The following is a 24,808-nucleotide window of genomic DNA, read 5'->3' as shown; positions in this document are numbered from 1 at the left end:
GGTTCCCCACTGGGCAGGGTATAAATACAATTAATGATAACAACCAATGCAGATTAGGGAACAACAAGGACTCCCATTCCATTCTAAGAACAAACACTGCACACGACAAGGCATCGTTAAATTTAATGAGGACGAGAAATCATTCTAAACGTAAAACCTACAGTCAATGGCACATCCCCAAAACTTGCACTTGTACAATTTACAGTCTCGGCCAATGTGAATCCCGTCAGCTCTGGGCAGGGAACTGTGGTGGAAAGCAAAACAGGTACATACAAACACCAAATTCTGAAATTATCCCATGATAATGGAATGAGGTGATTCTGTGGCTGCACACCCTCAGCAAGGGAGGTGGGATAATACGAATGAAAATGGCAGCAACCGTTTAAGATTTATGCGATTTCGATTTATTGTGCCACTGCACAAGAGTTAAAGTCCATTTTTTAATAGCCAGTGCCCAATTTAGGGTGGCCAGCTCTTCAGAATCGACACTTGGTGATGGCACCAGCTTCTCTGAGGACTAGGGTCCTGAGAGCCAGGAAAGGAAGTAATCACCCAGATAAGGTTTCCCAAAACTCTATTTACAGTGAGAATTGGCTGTGAAGTGTGGCCATATCCTTGAATGTTTTGGTGCAATGGAAAGATTTCCCTTTGGTGTGGTTTTCTGATGCCTGTTCAATACACCATCTCAGGGGTAGCCAAAACTGTGGCTCTCCGGATGTCCATGGACTACAATTCCCACAAGCCCCAGCTTGGCCACCCCTGGCAGGAGTTCGCAGTTCCTTTGACAAGGGTCCTTACAGTTTCTCCCTAGCATGGATCTTATGATGCCGAGAAAGATTAGAAGAACTAGTGAACATTTTCTCACACTGGGAGCATTTATACGGCTTCTCTCCCGTGTGAGTCCTCATGTGCTTCTTCAGCCCTTGACTCCACCGGAAGCTTTGCCCGCACTCGGAACATATGTACGGTTTCTCGCCCGTGTGCGATCGCTCGTGTTTGGCGAGCTGCGATCTCTGGATGAAGCTGTTTCCGCAGTACGAGCACTGGTAGGGCTTCTCCCCTGTATGCGTCCTTCTGTGCGCGGTGAAGTGAGAGCTGGAAATGAAACATTTGCCGCAGTCCGGGCACTGGTAAGGTTTCTCTCCCGTGTGTGTCCTTTTGTGGGTGGTCAGGTGAGAGCTGTAGGTGAAGCATTTCCCGCACTCCGAACACTGGTACGGTTTCTCGCCCGTGTGGATCCTCTCGTGCTTCCGGAGCTGGCAGCTCGAAATGAAGCTCTTCCCACACTCTGAGCACACGTACGGTTTCTCTCCCGTGTGGGTCCTCGTGTGGGTAATGAGGTCCGATTTCTGATTGAAGCTTTTGCCACAGACGGAGCATTTATGGGGCCTCTCCCCGGTGTGAGTCCACTTGTGAATGACGAGGTGCCGACTCTGGTTGAAGCTCTCCCCGCAGTCCGGGCACTTATACGGCTTCTCGCCCCGGTGGGTCCCTTCGTGGATCACCAGTTGCGCTCTGTACCTGAAGCTCTGCCCACAATCCGAGCATCGGTACGGTTTCTCTCCCGTGTGCACCCTCCGATGCCTTAGGAGGTTACAGCGCGTGCCAAAGCTTTTCCCGCACTCTGTGCATTTATAGGGCTTTTCTCCCGTGTGGGTCCTCTCGTGGATGAGGCGGCCGATCTTGTCACTGAAGGTTTTGCCGCACATGGAGCATTTGTAGGGCTTCTCCCCCGTGTGAAACCTCTCGTGGATAATGAGGGACTCTTTGCGAGTGAAACTCTTACCGCAGACCGAGCATTTGTGTGGCTTCTCCCCCGTGTGGGTTCTCTCGTGGATGATCAGGTGCGCCCTGCAGTCGGAGATTTTCCCACAGTACGAGCATTTATACGGTTTCTCTTTCAGTGGCGTCTTCTGGTTCCTGGAGAGGTGGTCCGAAGCGGGACGGAGGGCTTTCCTGCCATCATAAGAAGCCTTCTTTCTCGCGGGGCCGCAAGCTCCCTCCTGCAATTCACCCACACCGCCAAGAAAATATTGTTGCTCCCCTCCTGGAACAAACAAAAACGACCTGTTAGCAATTTGCTAGATTCTGGCTGCGTGAACAAGGAGCCCTTTGTGGTTCAGGATTCTCAAAGTTCACTGAAAGAAATGGATCTTTAATGCACATAAATCCGACTCAATGCAAATAATTGGGAACGCTCCGAAGCCAGTGCCTAGAGGGAAGTTACTGAGAGGGGTAACGGTAATTAATCTCTTCTTTCTCTATCCTCCCCCCTCCCCCAAAGTCTTCCTCAGGTCTGCTTGTTAACATGGGTGGTGATGTCACTTCTGGTGACATCACTTCCGTGGGCATGGAAAGGAGGTGTGGCCACTTGGCATCACTTCCGGAGCTCCTCAAAGCTAGAAAAATCATTTCAGGGACTCCCACATGGTCAAAAGGTCAAAAAAAGGCTGATCGAGTCTGACCTACAGCTGTTCTCCAGGGACAAGTCAAGTTTATTTATACGGTCACAGATCAGAAAGCAGCTCAAATTTTTAAGTTTTCCAGGGTCTTTCCCATCTGATCCTTTGAAAGAACCAGGGATTGAACCTGGGACCTTCTGCAAGCCAAGCAGATGCTCTACCACTGAGCCACCAGCTGTTTCCCAAGCCCATTTCTTGCCATTTCCTATTCAAAGGCAGACAAAGCTGGCCAGGGCAGAGTAGATCCAAGGCCCAACTCCTTGGAAAGGAGCTTCATATTCAAGGGTTCAGAGGTCAGTCCTGCCTCCGGAATTCCATTTGCGTACAGAAAATCCCAGGTTCCGTTCCTGGTCTTTCCAATTAAAAGGATCTCGTGGGTGGTGGTCAGGGGGAAGGTTTTGGGAAAGATGCTGCCAGTCCAAGCAGAACTGGCTGGGCCACTAATCTGACTCAGTTTAAAGCAGCTTTCTGCTCTGTTCCAGTCTGCAGAAAGGGATCTCCGTTGCAACCGTCCCAGACAGTCCCAGTGACTAAAGCCGTTCAGGCCAGCCTGATGCCTCTTCCTCCTCCACCCCCTCACCATCTTGCAAGTTCTCCATCGAGAGCTCAATCTTGACAATGTCCGATGGGTCCAGCTCCGATTTGGGAGAGTCGGCTACCAATTCGTCCGCGTCTTCCGGGATCTGAAATGGAAATCAAGATCCTGTTAATCTGTTTGGGAGCAGTGCAAAAAAAAAAAATCAGAGTTTGGGGGATTCTGCAATCCACTCCATTAACAATACATCAAATATTAGTCAGAGCTCTCTCAGCCTCACCTCCCTCAAGGGGTTGTCTGTTTTGGGAAGAAAGGAAAGGTGTTTGTAAGCCGTTTTGGGGTGCCAAAAACACCAGCTCTTCTTTTTCTCCTTCCTAAAATTCAATTGAAGAAGCCCCCATGGGGGTGGGAATCAGAGGTAGGTTACAAGAGGTGGGGATCAGCAGAAACCCCCCCCCTTTCTGTCCTTGCAAAATTTTAACTTCTAAGGCATAATCTAATTCAACATCTGCAAAAATTTTGGTTTTTGCTTCAGGTAGAATTTCTTCCCCACACCACAGAGGAAGGGAAGGTAATTGTAAGCCGCTTTGAGACTCCTTCTGCTAGTGAAAAGCAGGGCGTAAAAACCAACTCTTATCCTAGGACAGCAGACCAAAAAAAATGGGGTTACGGGTTAACAAAGAAACGCAGGATAATATTTCGGCCCATCTTTCGATAGCACAGGAAAAGAACACAGCCAATTGTGTGCGGGGTACTTCTGTAGCAATGATTCTTAACCTTTTCTGGGTCACGGACCCCTTTGAAAATCCGATGAAAGCTACGGATCTCCTCCCCAGAAACATCAGGTGGCTTCAGCGACCACCATGCGTTCCTTACCTGTGTGGGGGAGGATCCCATACACCCCTACCCTTGCCTGGAGCACAACGATACCCTCATAACATCATCTAGCACAAAAAATAATTTCCTTTTCCAGCAGAGTCGCCAACTCTGCTTGGCCTGACCAGAGAAAAACAAACCTGCCTCGGGGTACCCTAGCGACCATCAGGGGGATAGGGGAAGGCTCTTCTCACCTTCTGCTCGGTTCCGTCGGCCTCTGGCGCCCGCCACAGGAAATCCTCCGCCAGGGTCACCGCCTGGGCGCAGGTCTCGGGCGCCCGTTCCCGGACCCAGCACTGCATGTCCAGAGGGAGGATCATCAGGAACTGCTCGAGGATCACGAGCTCCAGGATCTGCTCCTTGGTGTGCCTCTCCGGCTTCAGCCACTGGTGGCAAAGCTCCCAGAGTTGGCAGAATATCTTCCGGGGGCCCTCCGACTCCTGGTAGCTGAACTGCCTGAAGCGCTGACACCGGAGCTCCAGGTTGCCGGAGTCCACTTTCTTCAGGATCTCTTCCTTCACGTCAGCGGAAGCGTCCAGGGTTTTGTAGGCCTCAGGGCCTTCTCGACCGCTCAGGCCAGGCCTGGGCTGAGTTGGGCTTTCTCCTCTTGGCCACCGGTTGGCATCACCGCCTCCCTTGGAAGAGCCCCAAAAGTCTGTCGTCCGGCTCTCTGACAGGGGCTGAGGGAAGGCAGGGCCTGACCATCCGGGATACGGGGTCTCTCCGGACGCCTTTAGGAACTCCTGTTTCTGGACTCCCCAGTTTGGCTGTGGACCCTCATCCGGTTCCTGTTTAATCTGGGGGGCCGTCATCCCACTCAGGAACTCCCCCATCATCCCGACTTGGACAATATGAAGATCTCTGCCGGCTGCTGCCAGTCTCTCCCCAGCTTTGGGTCCTGCGGCATTCTGATCCTCCATTTTGTTCGCCGGCGACAGCTCTTGAATGAAAAAGGCAGGGAGAATCCAATAAGCTAACGAGGTTAGTTCAATTCATTATGACGATAATGATTTATTAGATTCGCATCCCGTCCCTCCCCAACGTCTCGGGGCGGCTAACAATGTAATTTAATACGACATAAAATTACATTCAAGCAGTAAAATACATCCAATTAAAAGGCCGGGCAACCAAATCAAACTCCTAACAGTGACAGAGGAAGGTCCCCAATTAACAGAGCGACCCAGTGCCTCGCGGCTGAAGGCCTGTGACACGGCCTCCACGTAAAATCGGCAGTTTGTTTAAATAATCAACTAAAAGGGCAACAGGATGTAGCCAACACCAATCAGTCCCAGTTCTCAGGGATCCCCCAGCCCCACCAGCCTTGCAGGTTTCTGTTGTGAGGAGAGGAAGGGAAGGTGATTGTAAGCCCTTTTTGAGACTCTTTTGGGTAGGCCTCTGTGACATCACAGCAACTCAGCCAATGATGTGGGAAGCACTCAGAGTCTAAAAGACAGCCATAGGCATCAAACCTGGAATGAAACCCAGTGGGGCTGGAAGGGAGAACCATTAGCAGCGAGTTCTGAGACAGCACAGGCCCGAAGGCAGGCTAACTTGGGTCGCCTAGCAGCACGGGAAAAGATGTCCAAAGGACAGGGATAAAATATACTGTATTTGAACTATAATGACAAAGGCCTAACACCTCAGAAAGCCTATGTGTGGACCTTGCAAGATATAATCATATAATCATAGCATCATAGAATCATAGAGTTGGAAGGGGCCATACAGGCCATCTAGTCCAACCCCCTGCTCAACGCAGGATCAGCCCTAACCATCCTAAAACATCCAAAAAAAGTGTATATCCAACCTTTGCTTGAAGACTGCCAGTGAGGGGGAGCTCACCACCTCCTTAGGTAGCCTATTCCACTGCTGAACTACTCTGACTGTGAAACATTTTTCCTGATATCTAGCCTATATCGTTGTACTTGAAGTTTAAACCCATTACTGCATGCCCTCTCCTCTGCAGCCAATAAAAGCGATAATAAAATAATAATAAAAACAGACATAAAATGTAAAAAGCAGGGCACAAAACAACTTGCTGCTTCTTGGTCTTTACCTGCAAACAATCACCGAGGTAGATTTAGCATGGGTGAAAGCACCCGATATATTAAAAGGGCTGGAAACAACCCAGTCAGGAGCAAACCTTGAGAGACAGCAGCAATACAAACGGGCAGCCGTGTCGGTCTGAAGTAGCACAATAGAATCAGAGTCCAGGAGCACCTTTCAGACCAACAAAGATTTATTCAGGGCGTGAGCTTTCGAGTGCAAGCACTCTTCGTCAGACTAAGAACTCCTTACATGACCGTGGGAATACATAGCAAAAATTAATTCTGTGACATTAGTAAACTGTGTCACACATCCAAGCACAGCCCATGAGAATTCTTTGCCAAAACAGACAATCAATCCCCTTGAAATTCAGTTGTTATTCACACAAACATGGGAGAAATAAAACTTCCACAGACAGTGGATACGTGCCTCAGCAGGGCATGGAAGTGCTCCTGTGGGAGGCCTGTCCGCCACCGTTGCTGACCAGTCGCAGCCAATTTGCCAAGCCAGGTTTCAGCCAAGGTTTCAAGGCAAGAGAACGATGGAGGTAGTTTGGCCATCGCCCACCTCAGTGGGGCAACCCACAACCTCTTCAGTGGTCCTCCCATCCAAGCACCAACCCTGCTTAGCTTCCCATGATCTAATGAGACCAGGCTGGCCTGTGCTATCCAGGGGATGGCATGAGCTTGCCAGTGGCCGGCAAAGGCCGCTCTGGTCCTCAAAACAATACCATTTCAACACTTACGCAAAAAAAGAAAAAATTAGAACCAGAGTTGGAAGGGACCTCCAGGGTCATCTAGTCCAGCCCCCTGCTCAGTGCAGAAAACGTACAACTATGTGCCTACCCAAGTGACCCCAATCATATACCCAGATGATTAAAGGTAAAGGTATCCCCTGTGCAAGCACCGGGTCATGTCTGACCTTTGGGGTGACGCCCTCCAGCGTTTTCATGGCAGACTCAATACAGGGTGGTTTGCCAGTGCCTTCCCCAGTCATTACCGTTTACCCCCCAGCAAGCTGGGTACTCATTTTACCAACCTCGGAAGGATGGAAGGCTGAGTCAACCTTGAGCCGGCTGCTGGGATTGAACTCCCAGCCTCATGGGCAGAGCTTTCAGATGGCTGCCTTAAGAGGCTCCTTGCCTCCCCCCAAAAAACTCGGATCCCTGGCCAGAATGGCCACAAGCCACAGAAACGCCTTCTATCAAATACTTGTGTGTGTGTAGGGGGGGGGGGACCCTCATGAATGTCCCCACCCCACTGCATCCCTGACCCCACATCAAGGCAATGCTTCCTGGCCAGACCGATTTTTGACAATCAGACGCGCCCACCCACCCCCCTCCCACTTCCCCTGTCCTAGGAAGCGCTTGCGCCTCAGATGCCTGGATTTTCTTTTTTGGGGCGCTGCGGCACACGGCCAACCCCCCCCCCCCTCCTTGGCAGTGGCAGGGCGATGCCTCCAAGCCCCTGGTCGGGAGTGTGCCGCAGGGCGCACATGGACAGCCTCATTGTTCTGCACCTGCACACCGGCTGGGCCCATGACCCGCAACGCGCCTTTAGCAACACCCGCGGCAGACTTCGGGGACCAAGTGGGGGGCCTGCGGGGATCCCCCCAAGCAAAAGGTCACATGGAGGGGGGGGACCCAGAAACCCCCGCAATGTCGACAGCTCCTCCAGCGCCATCAGCAGCAAAAAGCAACCGCACAAACCGAGGCTGAAGCTGCCTCTCCCGCCAGAGAACCGCGTCGATCAGGCCCGGGGTCCGCGCGGCAGCCCCCCCTCCCTTTCCCTCCTCCTCCGCACGGCCCCGATCCAGCCCTGGCACGCCTTCTTCTTCTTCCTCCTCCTCCTCCTCCCTCCCACCTGCTCGTAGCTCACCTGGCCCCGCGCGAGGATCCCGCCAGCCCGGCTGCTGCTGCTGCTGCTGCAGGATGCGCCCCGGGCTGCGGGGGGTGGATGCAGGAGGATCCCACTAGGAAGTTTCGCCCCGGGAAGGGGAGAGGGTGGGGCAGGAAGGTGACCTCACTTTCTCCCCCCCCCCCTTCTTCCTCCTCCGCCTCCTCCCTTGTTTTTTGGGCACGGCCTCCTGCTCTTCCCGGCCCTTGCGGGCTCTCCTCTCTAGGCGCGAGATCTCCGTGCGCTTAACCCATTGCGCTGCTCGCGTCCACGAAGCAACCCAAAAGCCACGGGGAGGGGCGGCGGCGAAGGGAGAGCAGCCCCTCCCCTCCCGAAGAAGACCCGGCTTATGCCCGGTGCGGAAACCGGAGAGGCCGATGAAGGGCGAGAATGGGAAAGCCCGGACGGCTCCTCCTTTCAGAGTTGCCAGCTCTGGCTTGGGAGATACCTGGAGGCTTTGGGAGCGGGCGGGATTTGGGGCAGGGAGGGGCCTCAGGGTGGAGTAGAAAGCTGTGGGGGTCCCAAGCAGCCATCTCCTCCGGTGGTCTCTGTTGCCCGGAGGTGAGATGCAATCCCAGGAGGGTCCCACCTGGAGGCTGGCATCCCTACCTTTTTGTGTGTTGCAGGCTGCATGGGAGAGGGATGCCACTCTCCAGGTGGGGCCTGGAGATCCCCTGGGATTGCAGCTCTGCTCCAGACGACAGAGATCGGTCCTCCTTGGTTGAAAGGGATGCTTTGGAGGTGGGCGTTGGACCCCGCCCAGGTCCCTGTCTCAATTCTCCAGGAGTTTCTCAGCCTGGAGCTGGCAACCCCAATGCAGGGAAGGAATCCCCGTCATACTGTGGGGCCTGCCCATCTCTGTCCCTGTCACTACAAGTATCATGACCAGAGTCTGTGCTGTGGAAATGGTAACACATGTCCATCTTCTCAATGTCTCTTCAGGGAGGTTTCCCAAATTCAAATTACTCAAGGACAGATTTATTTATTTATAAGTTAATTTATACCCCGCCTCTCCCGACACAGTCGGCCCAGGGCGGCTCACAAGAAGATAAAAACAGTAAGATATAACAATACAGCTTCCATTAAAGAAAACCTTTCAATTAATTCCCAATAACGTAACAATACTGCAATCTAACAATCCAGCAGATGGCAGAATAACACCCTTCCCCCCATTCCAGTCAGTAAATCACATACCCCAACTGCATCTAGTTGGCACATTTATAATTATTATAATAATATAATCCGTTTGTATTTGTATCTCACCCTGCCGCATTGCTCAAGGCGGGTAACAGCGGCGAAACATACTCAATTTAAAAGTTAAAGCATTTACAATATAACAAACGTAATTAAAGCCCCTAAACTATAGAAGAAGAACAGTTGTCTTTTATTTATTTTTTTGACAAATTTATTTTTTGACAAAGGAAAGCTGCCCCTGTCTGTGAGTTTCCTGACAGCTGCCTGTAGCCTTTCCAGGTCCTGCAGGGAGGGGGAGGCCATCTGCAGAGTTCTTCCACTCCACCCCCCCCCCTTAATCTAGCACTGGTTGTATTCCTGAATGCAAGGGGCTTGGCCCCTAGTTGGTCATAAGCATCAGCACCTCACACACTGGCCAGCTCTGCTCAGCCAGAGAAATGGAGGAACAACCTCATGGCAATCATGTGTAACAGCACCAGGGTTTACTAAAGGGTGGGTTTTAGAGGAGGGACCTGAAGACTGTTTATGCTGTGTCTTTTCCACTAATACCACTAAAACAGTCTCTCTTCTGTGTGTGAGAAAGCATCATGCAGTTATCTGTGCAATATTTTTTGTACAGAGAACATATCATAAGATTTATATGCTGCTTTTCCCGACACTCTGTCCCATCTGCGGGCAGGAGGCTGCCTACAGTCCAAAGGTTCCTTCCCTTCACGCTCCAAAATGTCCACCAAGCCAAGTGGAGTCAGCCAGGTTTTCCTTCATGCTTTCTCGGGCTTCTCTTGCGCGTCCGTGAATTTCACGGCATTCGGGAAGCATCAGGTGTCACCCGCAGCTTCCGGGTTTGTCTCTCGTGCGTGGATCGATTCGTGTCTCAGAAAATGTATCCGCTGGGTGAAGCTTTTCCGACAATCCGAGCATTCGTAGGGTTTCTCTCCCGTGTGGGTCCGCGTGTGGGTCCTGAGGTTTCCCTTGCGGCTGAACTTCTTCCCGCACTCTGAGCATTCGTAGGGCTTCTCGCCCGTGTGGGTCCTTTGGTGGGTGACGAGATTGGCCTTCCGGCTGAAGCACTTCCCGCACTCGGAGCAGGCGTAAGGCTTCTCTCCCGTGTGGGTCCTTTTGTGCCGGAAAAGGTCTATTTTGAAGAGGAAGCCTTTCCCGCACTCCAGGCACCCGTAGGGCTTCTCCCTCGTGTGGGTCCTCTTGTGAGTAAGGAGGGTCGGCTTACGGCTGAAGCATTTGCCACACTCGGCGCACTGGTGGGGCTTCTCCCCCGTGTGGGTTCTCTCGTGCATCACGAGGTTCGACTTGCGGCTGAAGCGCTTCCCGCACGCCGCGCATCCGTAGGGCTTCTCTCCCGTGTGGATCCTCTTGTGCCTGAAAAGGTCGGTTTTGAAGACGAAGCCTTTCCCACACGCAGAGCACTCGTGTGCCTTCTCTCCCGTGTGGCTCCGCTTGTGCCTAAAGAGATGCGACTTCCAGCTGAACCTCTTCCCGCACTCGGAGCATTCGTATGACGCGGAGACTGTCGCAGGGGTGCTTAACAGGTGTGCTCTCCTGCGGGAGATTCTCTCACGGTACGTGGACCGATGCGGTTTCTCTGCCGGCTGCGTTTCCTGGTTCCCAATGAGGTCGGAGTTCTGGGGGGAGTTTTGACTAGCAGAGGGAGCTGATTTCCCCCCCTCCAGCCTGCAGATTCCATCTTGGAAGGCACATCTATAGGATGTGCTTGGTTCCTCACCAACGTCTGCGGCCTTCCCTGGATCGTTCTCCTGTTGACTTTCTGCCCCCCCCTGGCTTGTGGGTTCCTCTTTTCCGTCACGATCCTGAGAAAATACCCCTTCTGCTTCCCCCAACGAAGCTGCACTGGCACCCGCTTGCTCCGGTCGTGTTATCGTTTCCTCGTTCGGCTGGATTTGCTCTTTGCCTATTGGGGTGGGAAAGGAATCGCCATATGAGTGAAACCTTACAGGACAGCATGGCAGAGGACTTATTTATTTTATTAGATTTTTATTCAGCCCCCTCCCCCAGAATGGAGCTAACAACAGTACCGTAACCATCATAAAGCCATGGTGGTAAATCATGGCGCCTGCGTGGTGTGATGGCTAAAGAGCAGCAGACTCTAACCCGGAGAACTGAGCTTGATGCCCCCTCCTCCTCCACATGCAGCCGGCTGGGTGACCTTGGGCTAGTCACAGTTCTCTTAGGGCTGTTCTCGCAGAGAATTTAAACACCAACACTAAAAGTCTTCCTTCCCAGAAATTAAAATTTGCATGCGTCTCAGGGAGCGGCTGTTGATCAGCCATGGACCCATCTACTTTGGCGTGGAGGAGGAATTGGTTTTCTCTGAGTCTCAGCAGCTTACAATCACCTTCCCTTCCTCTCCCAACAACAGGCACCCTGAGCAGTAGGTGGGGATGAGAGAGCTCTGCCAGAAATGCTCTATGAGAACACTGACAGGACTGTGACTAGCCCAATGTCACTCTGCAGGCTGCAAGTGGAAGTCGAGAAGGGGGGAATAAAACCCAGCTCGCCAGATTAGAAGCTACTGCTCTACACCAAGCTGGCTGCGCCAAGAAGCTCCCTGGTCCAATCCTTGGCCTCTGTAGTTTAAAAGTTCGAATAGAAACTGATGGGAATGACCTCTGAGCCCCTGGAGAGTCCAATGCTGACCTCATTGGACCAATGGCCTGCCTTGACAGAAAACGGTTTCATGCATCCACATAATATACAGTCCTTCAAAGGAGAGAGAGGCAGCAGAGTTCTCCTGATTCTTACCCAGCAATCCGGCCTCGTGTTTTGCCTCCACAGAGAACTGCAGATTCACAGAGTTGGATTGTTCATATTCGGACTTGGGGGAATGAAGGGCCATGTACACTGAGGGCCCCTGCCTCTGAAACGGAAAATACAAACAGCGGTTCACAATCAGAGATTTGGGAAGGAGGAAATGGTTGAAGAAGAGCGAGTGAATGGGTGACCTCGGATTCATTCACTCGGTTGTCTGTGGACAGTGTGTATGCCATTCAATGCTATCCTGTTCTCTACAGAGAGCAAAGGGGCCAAACCCTCAGCCCGAGGGTAAATGGACATAAATTTGTCATCAAAGATCACAAGACTGAGGAACCTGTAGGAGGAGAACGTATCAGCCTCCCAGGCCACTCAGGAGGGACTTCAAAGTAGCTGTTTTATTGCAAAGCACTTCCCGGGCCAAAGCTTTTAAATGGATGAATAGGGTGGAGTTCTCTCACCTTTTGCACAACGCCTTCTGCCCCTGCTTGACTGAGGAGGAAATCTTCTGCCAAGGCCACAGCCTGGCTGCCGGACTTGGGCCTATATTCCCTGACCCAGCTCTGCATTTCCTGAGGCAGAATGAACAAGAACTGCTCCAGGATCACCAGCTCCAGGATCTGCTCCTTGGTGCGTCTCTCCGGCTCCAGCCATTGATGGCAGAGATCCCGTAGCTGGCGGAAAGCCTCTTGGGGTCCCTCGGCCTCCTGATAGCAGAACTGCCTGAAAGGCAGGCGGAAGGTCTCCAAGCCAACCAGGACCTCCTCTGGCACCTCTTCCTTCACTCGGACAGAAGCAGCGGAGGGCTCAGAGCCCTCTTGGGTCTCTTCACTAAGGTCCGGTGGAATCGGGGCCATGCGTTCCCCTCCAGGCCACTGTGCCACACCAGCTGCTGCCAGGAAGGAGACCTGCAGCTCCTTGGAGTTCTCTTCTGAGCAGGGTTGAGGCAGCTGCGGATTGCCCCATCCCCAATGCAGGGACTGTGCCGTCTTTTGGAATTCCTGTCGCTGGACTTCCCTGTGCTGTTGTAGCCCTTCGGCCAGTTCTTTCTTGATGGGCTGCGGAGCTGTCCCTGCCAGAACCTCCCTCGTGGTTTCTACTTGGAGAATGTGAGGGAACTTTCCCGCCAAATCCAGGCATTCGCTCATTGGGGATCCTGCCAAAGTTGGCTCCTCCATTTTCATTCTTGGCTATAGTTCAAGGACCAGAAAAGAAATTTCATTTTAATAAGGGCCAGACAATATTGATACTTCTCCGATCTAGCATGCTTTTACCCTTCACCCGAGAAGCTCAGGATTGTGTGGCTTGTTCTCCTTTCCCCCCTTTTAAACCTCATGACAACATGACCCATGTATTTCCCCCCTCTGCCTAGATCATATAAATCCAGTAGCTGAGGAGGGGGTGGAGCCTAAAGGGTTGCGGGAGATTTCCCGGCGCCCAAGCCCCGCCCCTAAGAAAGCGTCACCCTGAGCCTTCCATCCATTCGCCTGGAAAACGCCCGCCCACTAATCCCGCCTCCGCAGCCGCGGAGGATTCCAACCGGAAGTAGCTCGGGCCGCTCTAGGCCTCCTTAGCCGCTCGGGCCTCTTTGGTCGGACGTGACCCCGGAAGCGAAGGTGAGGTTCCTAGAGCGGCCCGGAGCGGCCCCCCTCGCGCTCTCTGTCCCCCTTTCTTCCCCCTCCTCTCCTCTTCCTGGCCGTCGGAGCCCGTCGAGGAGGGTCGGCATTTTCCCGCGCCAAGAGACGGGAGGGGGAGCGAGCTCGGCGAAGGAAAAGGTGAGCGCCCGGTCCGGCAGCCCGTCCCCAAAGTTAGTTGGGGGGGGGGACGACGACCCCCATCCCACCCACCCTCCCGCCTTCCCTCCCAGCTCCAGCCCGCTTCGCTGCCCCGAGGAGAGGGCGGCGCTCAAAAAACAGGGACAGGGGTGGGTTTGAGACCCCGGGGGGGCTCCTTTTATTAAGCCATTGGGGCCCTGATCCGAGCCCCATTGCTGGTCCCGTCGAGCAAGCAGCGGCCCTGGGAGTGCCTCAGGAATTCTGGTTGAAGCGCAAAACAAAACCAACCAAAAAGTGGCACCTGTAGAATTAAACTATGCCGGAGAGGTTAACGCAGAGGTAGTCAAACTGCGGCCCTCCAGATGTCCGTGGACTACAATTCCCATGAGCCCCTGCCAGCATTCGCTGGCAGGGGCTCATGGGAATTGTAGTCCATGGACATCTGGAGGGCCGCAGTTTGACTACCTCTGCGTTAACGCTTGCAAGGGCGGGAAGGGGGAGGGGGTTGTGTTTGCTGTTCTTCCCCCCCCCCCCCCCGTCTTGTAACTGACCTCTGATTCCCCCCCCTAATTATTTGAAGGGGGAAGGGTAGCTTTGATTGCATTTTAGGGAGAGAATTAGAAGAGCTGCGGGGTTTTTTTGTACTGCGCTTTTTACTACCCAAAGGGATCGCCCAGCGGCTTACAAACAGCTTTCGTTTCCTCTCCTGGCAGTGGTTACTCTGAGGGAGGTGAGGCTGAAACGGTTCGATGAGGATTGCTGGGTGAGGACAGCTCTCAGAGAACTGTTGCTGGCCCAAGGTCACCCAACTGGCTGCAGGTGGAGGAGTGGGGAATCAAATCTAGTTCTCCAGGTTAGAAGCTGCCGCTTTTAGCCGTTACACAAAGCAGGAGAAGGGGGAGGAGGTGGCCTCGTGAATAGAAATCTTCCCGGCCATCGATGAAAGCGTTAGACAGAAGCAGAAGTACAAAGTGCGTTTCGGGCAGATTTGTGATCTTTCCGCTCAGAAGACGTTTTTGTGGCCAACTGAGATCTGCCCCAGAATCTTGTGAGGGCCCATTCCAAAGGGTAACTTGCAGGAGTGTGCTGGAGCTCAGTCAGGCTCCACAGCACTAATCTACCTGCAGCTGAGATTTGCCCGTGTAATGACAAAATTAGAGACTTGGCGTATGAAAGACATGTGCATGGAAAAGGAGGGAGGGACATGCTTTTCCCATTTGCAACAGGAATTCTTAATTACACGGGTGATATTTGTCAATGCAAATTATGATTTGTTCCTAGAAGGAAAAGCACAAAGATCTATGAAAATTGTACAGATGTGCCAGCATGCTTTTAGAAATTATAAAACCACTTTGCTCCGGAAGAAATATGATAGGTGTATTTTTTTTTAATTTGTTCTAATATTTGCTAATTGGAATGTGCTAGCCAAATTTCACTCAGGTTCACTCACTAATGAACCTGAAGATTTCTTAATAAAACAGGTAACTGGAAACAGGGGCCCTGGCCTTTTTCAGCCTGTGGGTTTGGAATTCCGACACAGAGTGGTGGGCGGAATGACAACATGGCTGCTGTGGGAGATACAGCTTCAATATTTTGTGGTTGGCTCTATGTAACTCCAGAGAAATTGAAGAGACTAAGAGAAAGATTCACTTACAAAAACACTATGGGTGAAAACGGTGGGCCCAAAAGGCAGCTTAACTCCGGGAGTTTGTTATTGCCCACCAGATCAAAGGCTAGACGATGATTAAAAACGGCAAAGGAATTAAGGAAAGCAGCTAGATGAAATAACTGGATCATAATGGGTTTTTAACTACTCAAATATTGATCGGTTCAAAATGTGTTCAAGACAGGAGTAAGCAATTGGGTTTCTAGACATGCTTTAGGATGCTTTGGGCTGATCCTGCATTGAGCAGGGGGTTGGACTAGATGGCCTGTATGGCCCCTTCCAACTCTATGATTCTATGCTCAATGTCTGTGCTATGGGGCAGATGGTCTGGGGGGGAGGCCTGAACTTGATCCAGAGTAATGCTCAAACCTGGTGTGGGATGTAAACGTGTCACAGTTAGAGTGCAATGGCCCCTTTAAGACCAACAAGTTTCATTCTGGTCGTATGCTTTTGTGTGCACATGAAAGCTTATGCCCAGATTTAAACCTGTTGATCTTAAAGGTATCACGGGCATCCAATTTTGTTCTATTACTTCAGACTAAGAGGACGACCCCAAATGACTCCGTAACATTCTGAAGTTTAGCATTTACGTAAATAGGGAGTTGCTCCAGAAGACCACCACAACCACATTTAGCTTTATAAGGGGCAGCCTCTCTCAAAGAAAGGGACTTTTTGAAAGAGAGGCCAAAAAGAAAGTTAAGGAGAGCCGAAGCCCTTCTGGAAGCTCGCAAACCATTTAAAACGGCCATGCTGTGGAAGCTCAGATAAAATTGATACCAGAGTTTAGGAAAGGTGCAAATAGGTATCAAAAAGACATGCATGATTAATGGAAGCTGTAAAAGGAAAGAATTCCTTCAAGCAGGGGGAGGTAGTCCCAAGACCATTTCCGCATGGAGGTGTAAATCATGCGCCGTCTACTGCTTGCAAACGCATGATAGGAAACCGTGTGCTTGTACAATTCCCGATGCAGTGGTTATCAACTTTCCTAATGCCACGACCTTTCAATACAGTTCCTCATGTTGTGGTGACCCCCAGCCTTAAAATTATGCAAGGTGTTCTTTCACAGACATTAAGCCGAAATTGACCAATGGCATGAAGATCCACAGTTCATGATTGTACATAAATTGGTTTTTTTCCAGGGTTTCTCAGTTCTGCCTCTTGTCCTACCATGCCGATCTTGCTCTTTTCTGCTGCTCCAGACAGACGCTGTATCTCGATCTACCCCACAAGGCTGTTGTGTGGATGCCCCCCCCCCGCCCGGGCCAAGTTGCTTGTGCTGCCATGACCGCTGTGAAAGGGTCATTCGACCCCCAAAGGGGTCCCGACCCCCAGGTTGAGAAACACTGTCTTGATGGGAGACCCCTTCCTCATTATCCCACCACCTCATTGTGGCTTTTCCCTTCCCAACGAGGCAGCGGAGAAGCCTAAAGTGTGGATAACCCACATTTCTCCCCTTCGCTCTTCGGGTTGTCAATCAACGCAAGCTACCAATCCCTTCACAGCGGTTGTTTCGGGGACTCAAATTTCTGTCCTCCCCCCTCTCCCCAAATTAATTTTTAAAAAATACATTTTCCCATTGATATGGGAAAACACCACAACAGTAAAACATTTAAAATAAACCCCAACCACGTTGCTACAGGATCACACAGCCGCAGTAAAACATTTCCTTAGATCCCTTTTCAGGATACTTTGTATAACAGTCTCTCTTTATGTTCGGGTAAATTTGTGATAGGCTGGCCATGGTAACTGGACCCCAATGATTGCTGTGTTCATGCTAAAGATTTAAAACACAGATCACAGACAGCAAACTAAAATGGAGACAGATGCTTCATTACAAGCACCCCTTCTTTCCCCATTCATACCCCACCGCCGAAAAACACAAACAGAAATGGGTTTAAACTACAAGTACAACGATATAGGCTAGATATCAGGAAAAATATTTTCACAGTCAGAGTAGTTCAGCAGTGGAATAGGCTGCCTAAGGAGGTGGTGAGCTCCCCCTCACTGGCAGTCTTCAAGCAAAGGTTGGATACACACTTTTCTTGGGTGCTTTAGGATGCTTAGGGCTGATCCTGCATTGAGCAGGGGGTTGGACTAGATGGCCTGTATGGCCCCTTCCAACTCTATGAGTCTATGTTTTAGCTGCCCAATTCCAAGAGAGCCAGTTTGGTGTATTTATTTATTTGATTTATATCCCACCCCTCCCCGGAGGCTTGAGGCGGTAACAACACAGTATACAATATACAATACAACTTAAAAACCCCTAATAAAATACCCCTCAAAAACTAAGGTAAAATCCCCTTAACCACAATTCAATATGTAATGCAATGCAAAAATCATAAAAATCCCTAATTTTCCCCAACTGGGGGGTGGACATGGGAATGGTTGGAAGCCGCTTAGCAAGGGGGGGTCAGAACTACCTTAGCATGCCAGCCTCAACCAGGGCCTGTAGCTCTTCTGGGAGCTCATTCCTCCAGGTAGGGGCCAGGACTGAAAAGGCCCTGGTCGAGGCCAAGCATGCTTCCCTAGGGCCATGTACGTAGCAGTTAGGAGCGCGGACTTCTAATCAGGTTTGATTAGAAGCTCCTCCCCCACAAGCAGCCAGCTGGGTGACCTTGGGCTAGCCACAGCACTGAGAAAGCTGTTCTGACTGAGCAGTGATCTCAGGGCTCTCTCAGCCTCACCCACCCCACAGGGTGTCTGTTGTGGGGAGAGGAAAGGGGAGGCGACTGTAAGACACTTTGAGACTCCTTTGGGTAGAGAAAAGCAGCATATAAGAACCAACTCTCCTTCTATTACTGTGCACAACAAAGAGAACATTTTATTTGTACTGAGGGCATGTCGCTTTGCAGTCCTGTAGCAACGCAAGCTGGCCATTTTTTGTTTTAGGGGCCCAGCAGTGTTGCAGATTCCGGTTGGTCTCAACCAAATGCCTGGCGGAAGAATTCCCTTTTGCAGGCCCTGCGGAACTGTTTTAGTTCCATCAAGGCCCTGACCTCCTCTGGGAGCTCTTTCCACCAGGTGGGGGCCAAGTAAAACTATAAATCCTTCCTGGTTCTTTCCTCCCCTTTTGCATACCAAAGTGTCTGGCTGATAGAGTGTATTATCTTTTCTTGTTCTTATCCGGCCTCAAATGGCCTTGTAGTGTCTGCAGTGTGCCAGCCCTTCTATACTCCTTACTTCAAAGCTGAACCCCCTGGGAACCAACAGCCCTTCCCGTCTTGGCACCTTCCTGCCTAGGTACCCAATCATCCCCCTATGCCATCTGCTCTGGGGTATAAAGACCCTTTGGGATTTATTGTCCCTTGTCTCTGCCAAGATGTTTGCTTCAATGAACTCTGCCTGTAGTGCCTTTGCAGTAAAATCTTGAAGAAAGCTTCCTGTTGCATTTCACCAGCCGGTGGTCTCGAGGTTTGGCTTGACAGGTTTCCTGCAGGATGTCTTCTGCCTAGTTCCTGACAGAAGGCTCTGCCCCTAGTTGAAGCCAAGCAGGCTTCTTGAGGGCCAGGGGTCGTTAACCGGTTAGCGGTGGCGGAGCATAGGGCTCTTTGGGGGGCATAATTAATTAGAGAGGCGGTTCCTCAGGTCCACTGGGCCCTGACAGAGGGCCGTTGAAGGTAATTACAGTGCATGCTTCAAAGATTTGTTTTCTGCGACGAGGACTGCTGTGAAACACGGCACCCTGCAGCCATCCTTCCGTTTTTGGTTGTTTCAGAATACGCACAAACATTCTTGCATGATCAAATCGATCCCCTCTAGGCGAGTGGGCACATTTGAGGGGGTTCTCTGCCCTATATGGCGTGAGAGGCCCATTGGTGTTGTTGTTATTTCTTCACAGGCTTGGCTGAAAAATACCGACAGGTCATCAGGCAAGCATGGATGCCGGTGAGGGGAACTCGGTCACCGGCTCCGAGGTGAATTCGATCGCCAGCTCGGTGAAGAAGAGGAAGTATTATTGCTGCTTTAAGGACGACTGGTGCAAAGAGGCTGCCTTCAAAAACTGGCTCCGGAAGATCGACGGGATGACGGCCGAATGCATTCTGTGCCGCCAAGGGTTCTCCATAAAATACGAGGGGAGGAGAGCAGTGACCAGCCACGCAGACAGCTCAAAGCACAGGGAATCCGAGAAGCAGCAGAAAGACCTGCCACAGATCCCCATGCTCATCCCCGAGCCGGACGTCTACCAGGAAGACCTGGTGACTGCGGCCGAACTGGGACAGATTTATCACAACATCGTGCACCAGCTGAGTTACGCGAGCCAAGCTTGCGCGTACAAAACCCTCTCGAGGATCCTGCCCGATTCTGTCGTGGCGACCAAAATGTGCTGTGGACTGACCAAAGCCACCGCCCTCGTGGAGACTATCTTGGCCCCCAAATCTCAAGAGCTGTTGTTGAAGGAGCTGGAGGAAGTGCCGTTTTTCTCGGTCGGCTCCGACGCCTACAACAAGGGAAGCAGGCAGTATTTCCCCATCACCATCCGCTACTTTTCGGCCACGGAGGGGATCAAGCACGGCTTGCTTGATTTCTACAACGAGTTGTCGAGCGATTCGGTGGCCTCGCGGATCGCCACCATCCTGCAGGAGAACGGCCTGAGCGTGACCCGGATGGCCTCGTACATGATTGACAGTGCCTCTGTGGATTTCGGGAAGCACTGGTCCGTCTTCCAGGACCTCAAGCAGCTAAATGGCGGACTGATACAAGTGGGGTGTATGGGCCACGTGATCCACAACTGCCTCAGGAAGGCCATGAGAGCACTGAGTTTTGACGTGGAAACGTTTGTCCTCAAGGTGTACAGCGAATTTTCATCCTCCACCAAAAAGATAGACTCTCTTATGTCCTTTTACGAGTTTGTGGAAACGGAATACAAAGACGTGCTCCAGCACGTAACCACGAGGTGGTTGTCCCTCCTCCCGGCGGTTGACCGTGTTCTCGAAAGCTGGTCCGTGTTGAGGGCGTACTTCTTATCTCTCGGGGAGGACGAGTGCCTCAAGATCCTGTGGGAGGCGTTCAGTGCGGACGAGCACGCCTCCCTCCCGCTTTGCTACGTTCACTTTGTCCACAACCTGATGAGGATTTTCTCCGAGGCGGTGAAAAAACTGGAATGCGACCACGTCACCTGCACGGAATTGCACAGCGTCTTGGAAAACCTCCACGCCAAGCTCAAGCGAAGGAAAGAGGACAAATTCTACGGGAAATCATCCCAGGTCATCTTGAGCAACATCTGCCCGTTTGAGAACCGGAAGTTCACCGAGGAAGCGGAGAAGACGTTGTCCCGGTGCATCGCGTACCTGGAGCAGTGGTACTACTTTGAAACGTCGATTTTCGAGCAGATGGCAGTGCTCTCCTTGAACAGTGAGGTGAAATGGTTCGATCTGGTGACCCTGGTGACGGCCCTCTGCATTGATATCGACATCGACCAGCTGTACAACGAGTACTGTGTCTTGCAGAAACTCAGAGAGGAGATCGTCTCCAAGGAGCAGAAGGTAGACCAGCGGTGGGTGAAAGTTTTCCGGCAGATCCCCGAGCACGCGGACAGCCAACTGCTGAAGTTGGTCTCTTTTGTGCTTTCCATCCCCGTGTCCAACGCCTTCTGCGAGAAGATCTACAGCCTCATGGCGCAGCTGTGGAGCAAGGACAGAAACGCCCTCAGCGACAGCGTGGTGAAGGCAGAGCTGCAGGTGCAGCTGAACTTCAATATTTCCTGTGCCGACTTCCACGAGTTCCTGTACAAGAACCCGGAGCTACTCCGAGCGGCGAGGGGTGAGCCCAACTACAAGTGCAAAAAGGAAGAACCAGAAGATGAGGACATTCCACAGGCGCCCTGACTTTAAGGTAAGAGCAGAATATTATTTAAATACCCTCGTATATACTCGAGCATAAGCTGACCCGAATCCTAGCCAAGGCACCTAGTTTTACCACAATATCAACAATAACAGGTAAGTGGGGACCCGCATTCTAGTATAAGCCTAAGGGGGGGCTTTTTCAGCATTAAAAATGTGCTGAAGAAGTCTGCTTATATTCGAGTATATACAGTACTTTTTGAGTCAACATGGGAACAGTTTGGCAGCACACAAAGGCCCCACTTTCTTTGAACGCTGCCACCCTGGAGGGCACTGTCCCCAAATCTCCAGAATGGCCAAAGCAAATTGGCTGCCAGTCCCCCTTTGCCAGCTTCACCCGGCAGTCCTCAGGCTGGAAACGCCGACCTGAAAATTACAACCAGGAGAAGAGTAGACCCTTCTCCAAGATTTTAAAGAAGCAGGGAACCTGGCCGCTTTGATGAAACCGTTTGGGTCAGCAAAGATTTAATTCGTTAAAAGGAGTACTTAATGGCTGGCTTTTTTTTTTAAGAAATAAGAAATGTGATAAATAAGAAATGTGATGTTGCTGAGTGACCTTCCTCCTGTGTCCCGGATCAGGACCTTGTCCACTCTGCACCTCTTAAAAAGCCAGTGACCTCTGGTTCCTGTCCTCCTTAATTCCAAAGGCCAAATGTAAATGCTTTCGGTACAACCAGCCCAAAGGAGACAAAACATGTGAGCTTTCAAGTTCTCCAGAACTCTCTTTCAGGCCCAGTGTTTTGATTTTTACATTATATAAGTAAAAGCCCCACTCCACCCCCTACCCCTCCCTCCCTCTCTCCCTCTCTCTCTGGAGAGGTGACAGCTTTTTAATCAATGTTTATACTTATACATTTATTAATGTGTTATAGATGTAATTTCTTTTTGTATTTATTGTTTTAAACCTGCGTTTACCTGGCCTGAGCTGACCAGAGAAGGACGGGATATAAATAATAAAAATTATTACAGTACTATAATATACATACACATACCTGTGTGTGTGTGTGAAAGTGGACATAGAAATCTATAATATACACTTATGCATAAACAAATACAGTGTAATTATTCAGATTTTAGGCTGTGGTCTTGAGGCCCCTTGTTCACACCAGCCCTGCGTAGAAGGCCAGACAGGGTCCCACGGATGGGTGTCGGATCCTCTTGGCCCAAGTTCTACCCCTTCGGCATTCTAGGAAAAAGTCAGGGTGGGAGCAGGATGGGAAAAAACCAATTTATATCCAATCATGAACCATGGATCTTCACGCCACTGGTAAGTTTTAGTTTAATTTCTGTGAAAGAACCCTTGCATAATTTTATATTGGGGGTTACCACAACATGAGGGTATTAAAGGGTCGCGGCATTAGGAAGGTTGATGAGAACCACTGCAATAGAAGATGGTATCATATGGATGCTGGGGGGAGGGATCACTCATGTTTGGAAGTCAGTGCAGACTTATCTTCTTCCCGGTGCGGTTTATTTTTTGTCATCCCCTCCTCCCTACATGGCCTTCTGGCTTCTATATATCTACATTTCCATTGCAAACTCGTAGGGGCAAGGCCTTCTTTTAATAATAACAGTGGTGTCTAAAATAGATTTTGAAAACTTGACATGAAGGAAATGGACAAAAAAGAATGTTGTTTTCTCATTTTAGGGGTCCATCCTGCCTTTAGTGAGGAAATTCATACATACAAACCAGCACATCATAGTTGCGAATAATAACCTTCAAGAAACTTTGCTGGAGGACCAAAAACTCTGCGGGAGGAAAAAAACAACACAAACATCTTGAAGCCCTTGCGAACTGTGGATACCTTCTTCGAAATAATCAGCTAAGTCGGTAGCCGATGGGATATGAGAAAGCGTACACTTATAGTGGTGACATCAAGATTCGTGGGCCGCGTCCTCTTCTCCTTCACCATTGGCTGAGCTGCTGCGATCTCACGGAATGCTCAAATTGTTCTCATTGGTTGGGAGGGGCAAGGCAAGTAGTTTGAGGGAACAGATGAAGTTGGATGCGATTGCCGTACTGTTACAAGCTTTATTTGTTTCCTCAAAAAGCAGGTCACCATCTGAAACACAATTAGTCAGGAATAGTTTCTAATGACCTTTAACTACACTCTTTGATGTGGACCGCAAGGTACTTGGCAGTCTCCCCCGATCGACTCCAGGCATTTTTAGGACTGACCGACCGCTCATCAGCTGACCCATCAAAACGTGGGCCGTTCCAATCAAAGTCAACTGGCAGTGCCTAGATGGGTCAGTTGCTCAGCGGGCCTGTCCTCGCAGGTGACTGTGAGCCATCAAGCCAGCCCTGCCAGAGTGCAGATGCCAGCTGACCCTTTTTAACGCTCGTTCTGCCCTTGGATAGCCAAGAAGGGAGGGGAGTGCTTGTCCCCCTCCTCTGCAGCGGTTATGGGTGGGCCCAGCAGCAAAGCAAGAGCACCTCCTATCGGCCACCTGCTGTAACTGCAGAGAATGCTAAGTGGAGAAAATCAGGCTCTATGAATTAACTTTTGTTTGTTTTGTCTCTTTTCTTGTTTTTTGGAAGATGCTGTTACTTAGCTTTATTTCTGTCTTAATTTTTTTAAATTGCAATTGCAGGCTGACCTTGGTTTTTTTTTCCCCCTAAGAAAGCCAAAGGGACGGTGAGTTCTCATCTTTAGGACCTTGCCTGACATTGTTTAAAAGTTAAGAGTGATTCATTATAGGGGTTTTTAAAAAAAAATGTTTTGCAGGAACAGTTGACCATTTGTTAATTAAGAAGAGTATCAAGCCTATTGGCCGACTTCCCTTTTGTTGCTGTTCTAATAAAACTTACGTTTAGGAGGGAGTTTTAAAAAAAATCACTTGACCGATAGTCGAATAAACCTTATTTTTTTCCCCTGACTAGACAAATGGACAGTCCAAGCAGAGGGCAATAGTTTTACCTTCCTGATCTACAACAACAGAGTTTGAGATTCGCCTTTATGGGACTTCCGCTTAACATGGTTTCCCCCTTCACTGGATTGATGCCTTCTAGAAACTGAAGCTTTGGCCATAATCTAAATGTTCCTGTCCCACTGTCATCCCACCCTTGTCTCCAAGGAGCGGCAGATGTAGAGATTTGGGTCCAAGGGCCTCTGCAGGAATCATTGGGGAAGGGGCAGGGGAGAAGGTCACTCAGATATCACTCCAGGGTCCTTATTTGTGTCGGCACAAACTGCAGGAACCGATGACTTTAGGCCCAGTTTATTTACATTCAGCTGAATCAAACAGCGGTTTTTATTAGGCAGAACAGTCAAGTGTGCATGATGAGACAAGGAAAGCCTGTGCCCTACGGAGCTTACAATCACAAAGTTGAGATGAGGAAGGTGATAAGGAGATGGGGAAGAATCTTGTCTTCATCCCATTGATGCACACATGGGCTTAGTCCGGGTAGGGGAAGGGAACAAAGAGGTTGTGTGAAAGTTTTCACCTTTTTCCTGGGCTGTGCCTCTTCAGGAAAACATCCTCACATACACAAAAGATTTGGCACGCCATCGGAAAGACTAGGAAGAAGCAATTCTGCACCTTACTCAGAAAGGCATTCCAGAGCCTTGGGCCAGTGGCGGTAACGGCCCTGCTCTTCGCAGCTAAGAGATGTTCTCTGGCCTGCTCAATTTAGGGTTGACCCGCTGGTGGAGAAGAAACTGTCCCTGTCCCTTTACTAGAAGCCTTAACACGGGGGTAGTCAAAGTGCGGCCCTCCAGATGTCCATGGACT

At 50.7% G+C, this 24,808-nt stretch overlaps 3 protein-coding genes across 3 annotated transcripts; 1 reads left to right on the top strand and 2 right to left on the bottom strand.

Moving 5' to 3' along the window:
• Positions 1 to 105: 105 nt before the first annotated feature.
• On the bottom strand, positions 106 to 11,894 carry LOC143834468 (uncharacterized). Its single transcript, XM_077331293.1, has 5 exons — positions 11,784 to 11,894; positions 9,835 to 10,932; positions 4,068 to 4,813; positions 3,043 to 3,145; positions 106 to 2,047 (listed from the first exon to the last, which is right to left on the bottom strand). Exons 1-5 carry the CDS (start codon positions 11,875 to 11,877, stop codon positions 795 to 797), a joined length of 3,294 nt encoding a protein of 1,097 aa, XP_077187408.1. The 5' UTR covers positions 11,878 to 11,894; the 3' UTR covers positions 106 to 794.
• Positions 11,895 to 12,034: 140 nt separating this feature from the next.
• LOC143834467 (uncharacterized) lies at positions 12,035 to 13,181 on the bottom strand. The gene is made up of 2 exons (XM_077331292.1): positions 12,254 to 13,181; positions 12,035 to 12,046 (listed from the first exon to the last, which is right to left on the bottom strand). The coding sequence occupies exons 1-2, from the start codon at positions 12,974 to 12,976 to the stop codon at positions 12,035 to 12,037; spliced, it is 735 nt and encodes a 244-aa protein (XP_077187407.1). The 5' UTR covers positions 12,977 to 13,181.
• Positions 13,182 to 13,389: 208 nt separating this feature from the next.
• LOC143834264 (uncharacterized) lies at positions 13,390 to 23,897 on the top strand. The gene is made up of 3 exons (XM_077330932.1): positions 13,390 to 13,567; positions 19,072 to 21,065; positions 22,722 to 23,897. Exon 2 carries the CDS (start codon positions 19,109 to 19,111, stop codon positions 21,056 to 21,058), a length of 1,950 nt encoding a protein of 649 aa, XP_077187047.1. The 5' UTR covers positions 13,390 to 13,567; positions 19,072 to 19,108; the 3' UTR covers positions 21,059 to 21,065; positions 22,722 to 23,897.
• The last annotated feature ends 911 nt before the right edge of the window (positions 23,898 to 24,808 follow it).

The sequence above is a fragment of the Paroedura picta genome, chromosome 3 (assembly GCF_049243985.1).
Source record: "Paroedura picta isolate Pp20150507F chromosome 3, Ppicta_v3.0, whole genome shotgun sequence".
NCBI classification, from domain to species: Eukaryota; Metazoa; Chordata; class Lepidosauria; order Squamata; family Gekkonidae; genus Paroedura; species Paroedura picta.
The sequence above is the reverse complement of the archived record's forward strand: the minus strand, read 5'-3'. Positions and strand labels throughout refer to the sequence as shown.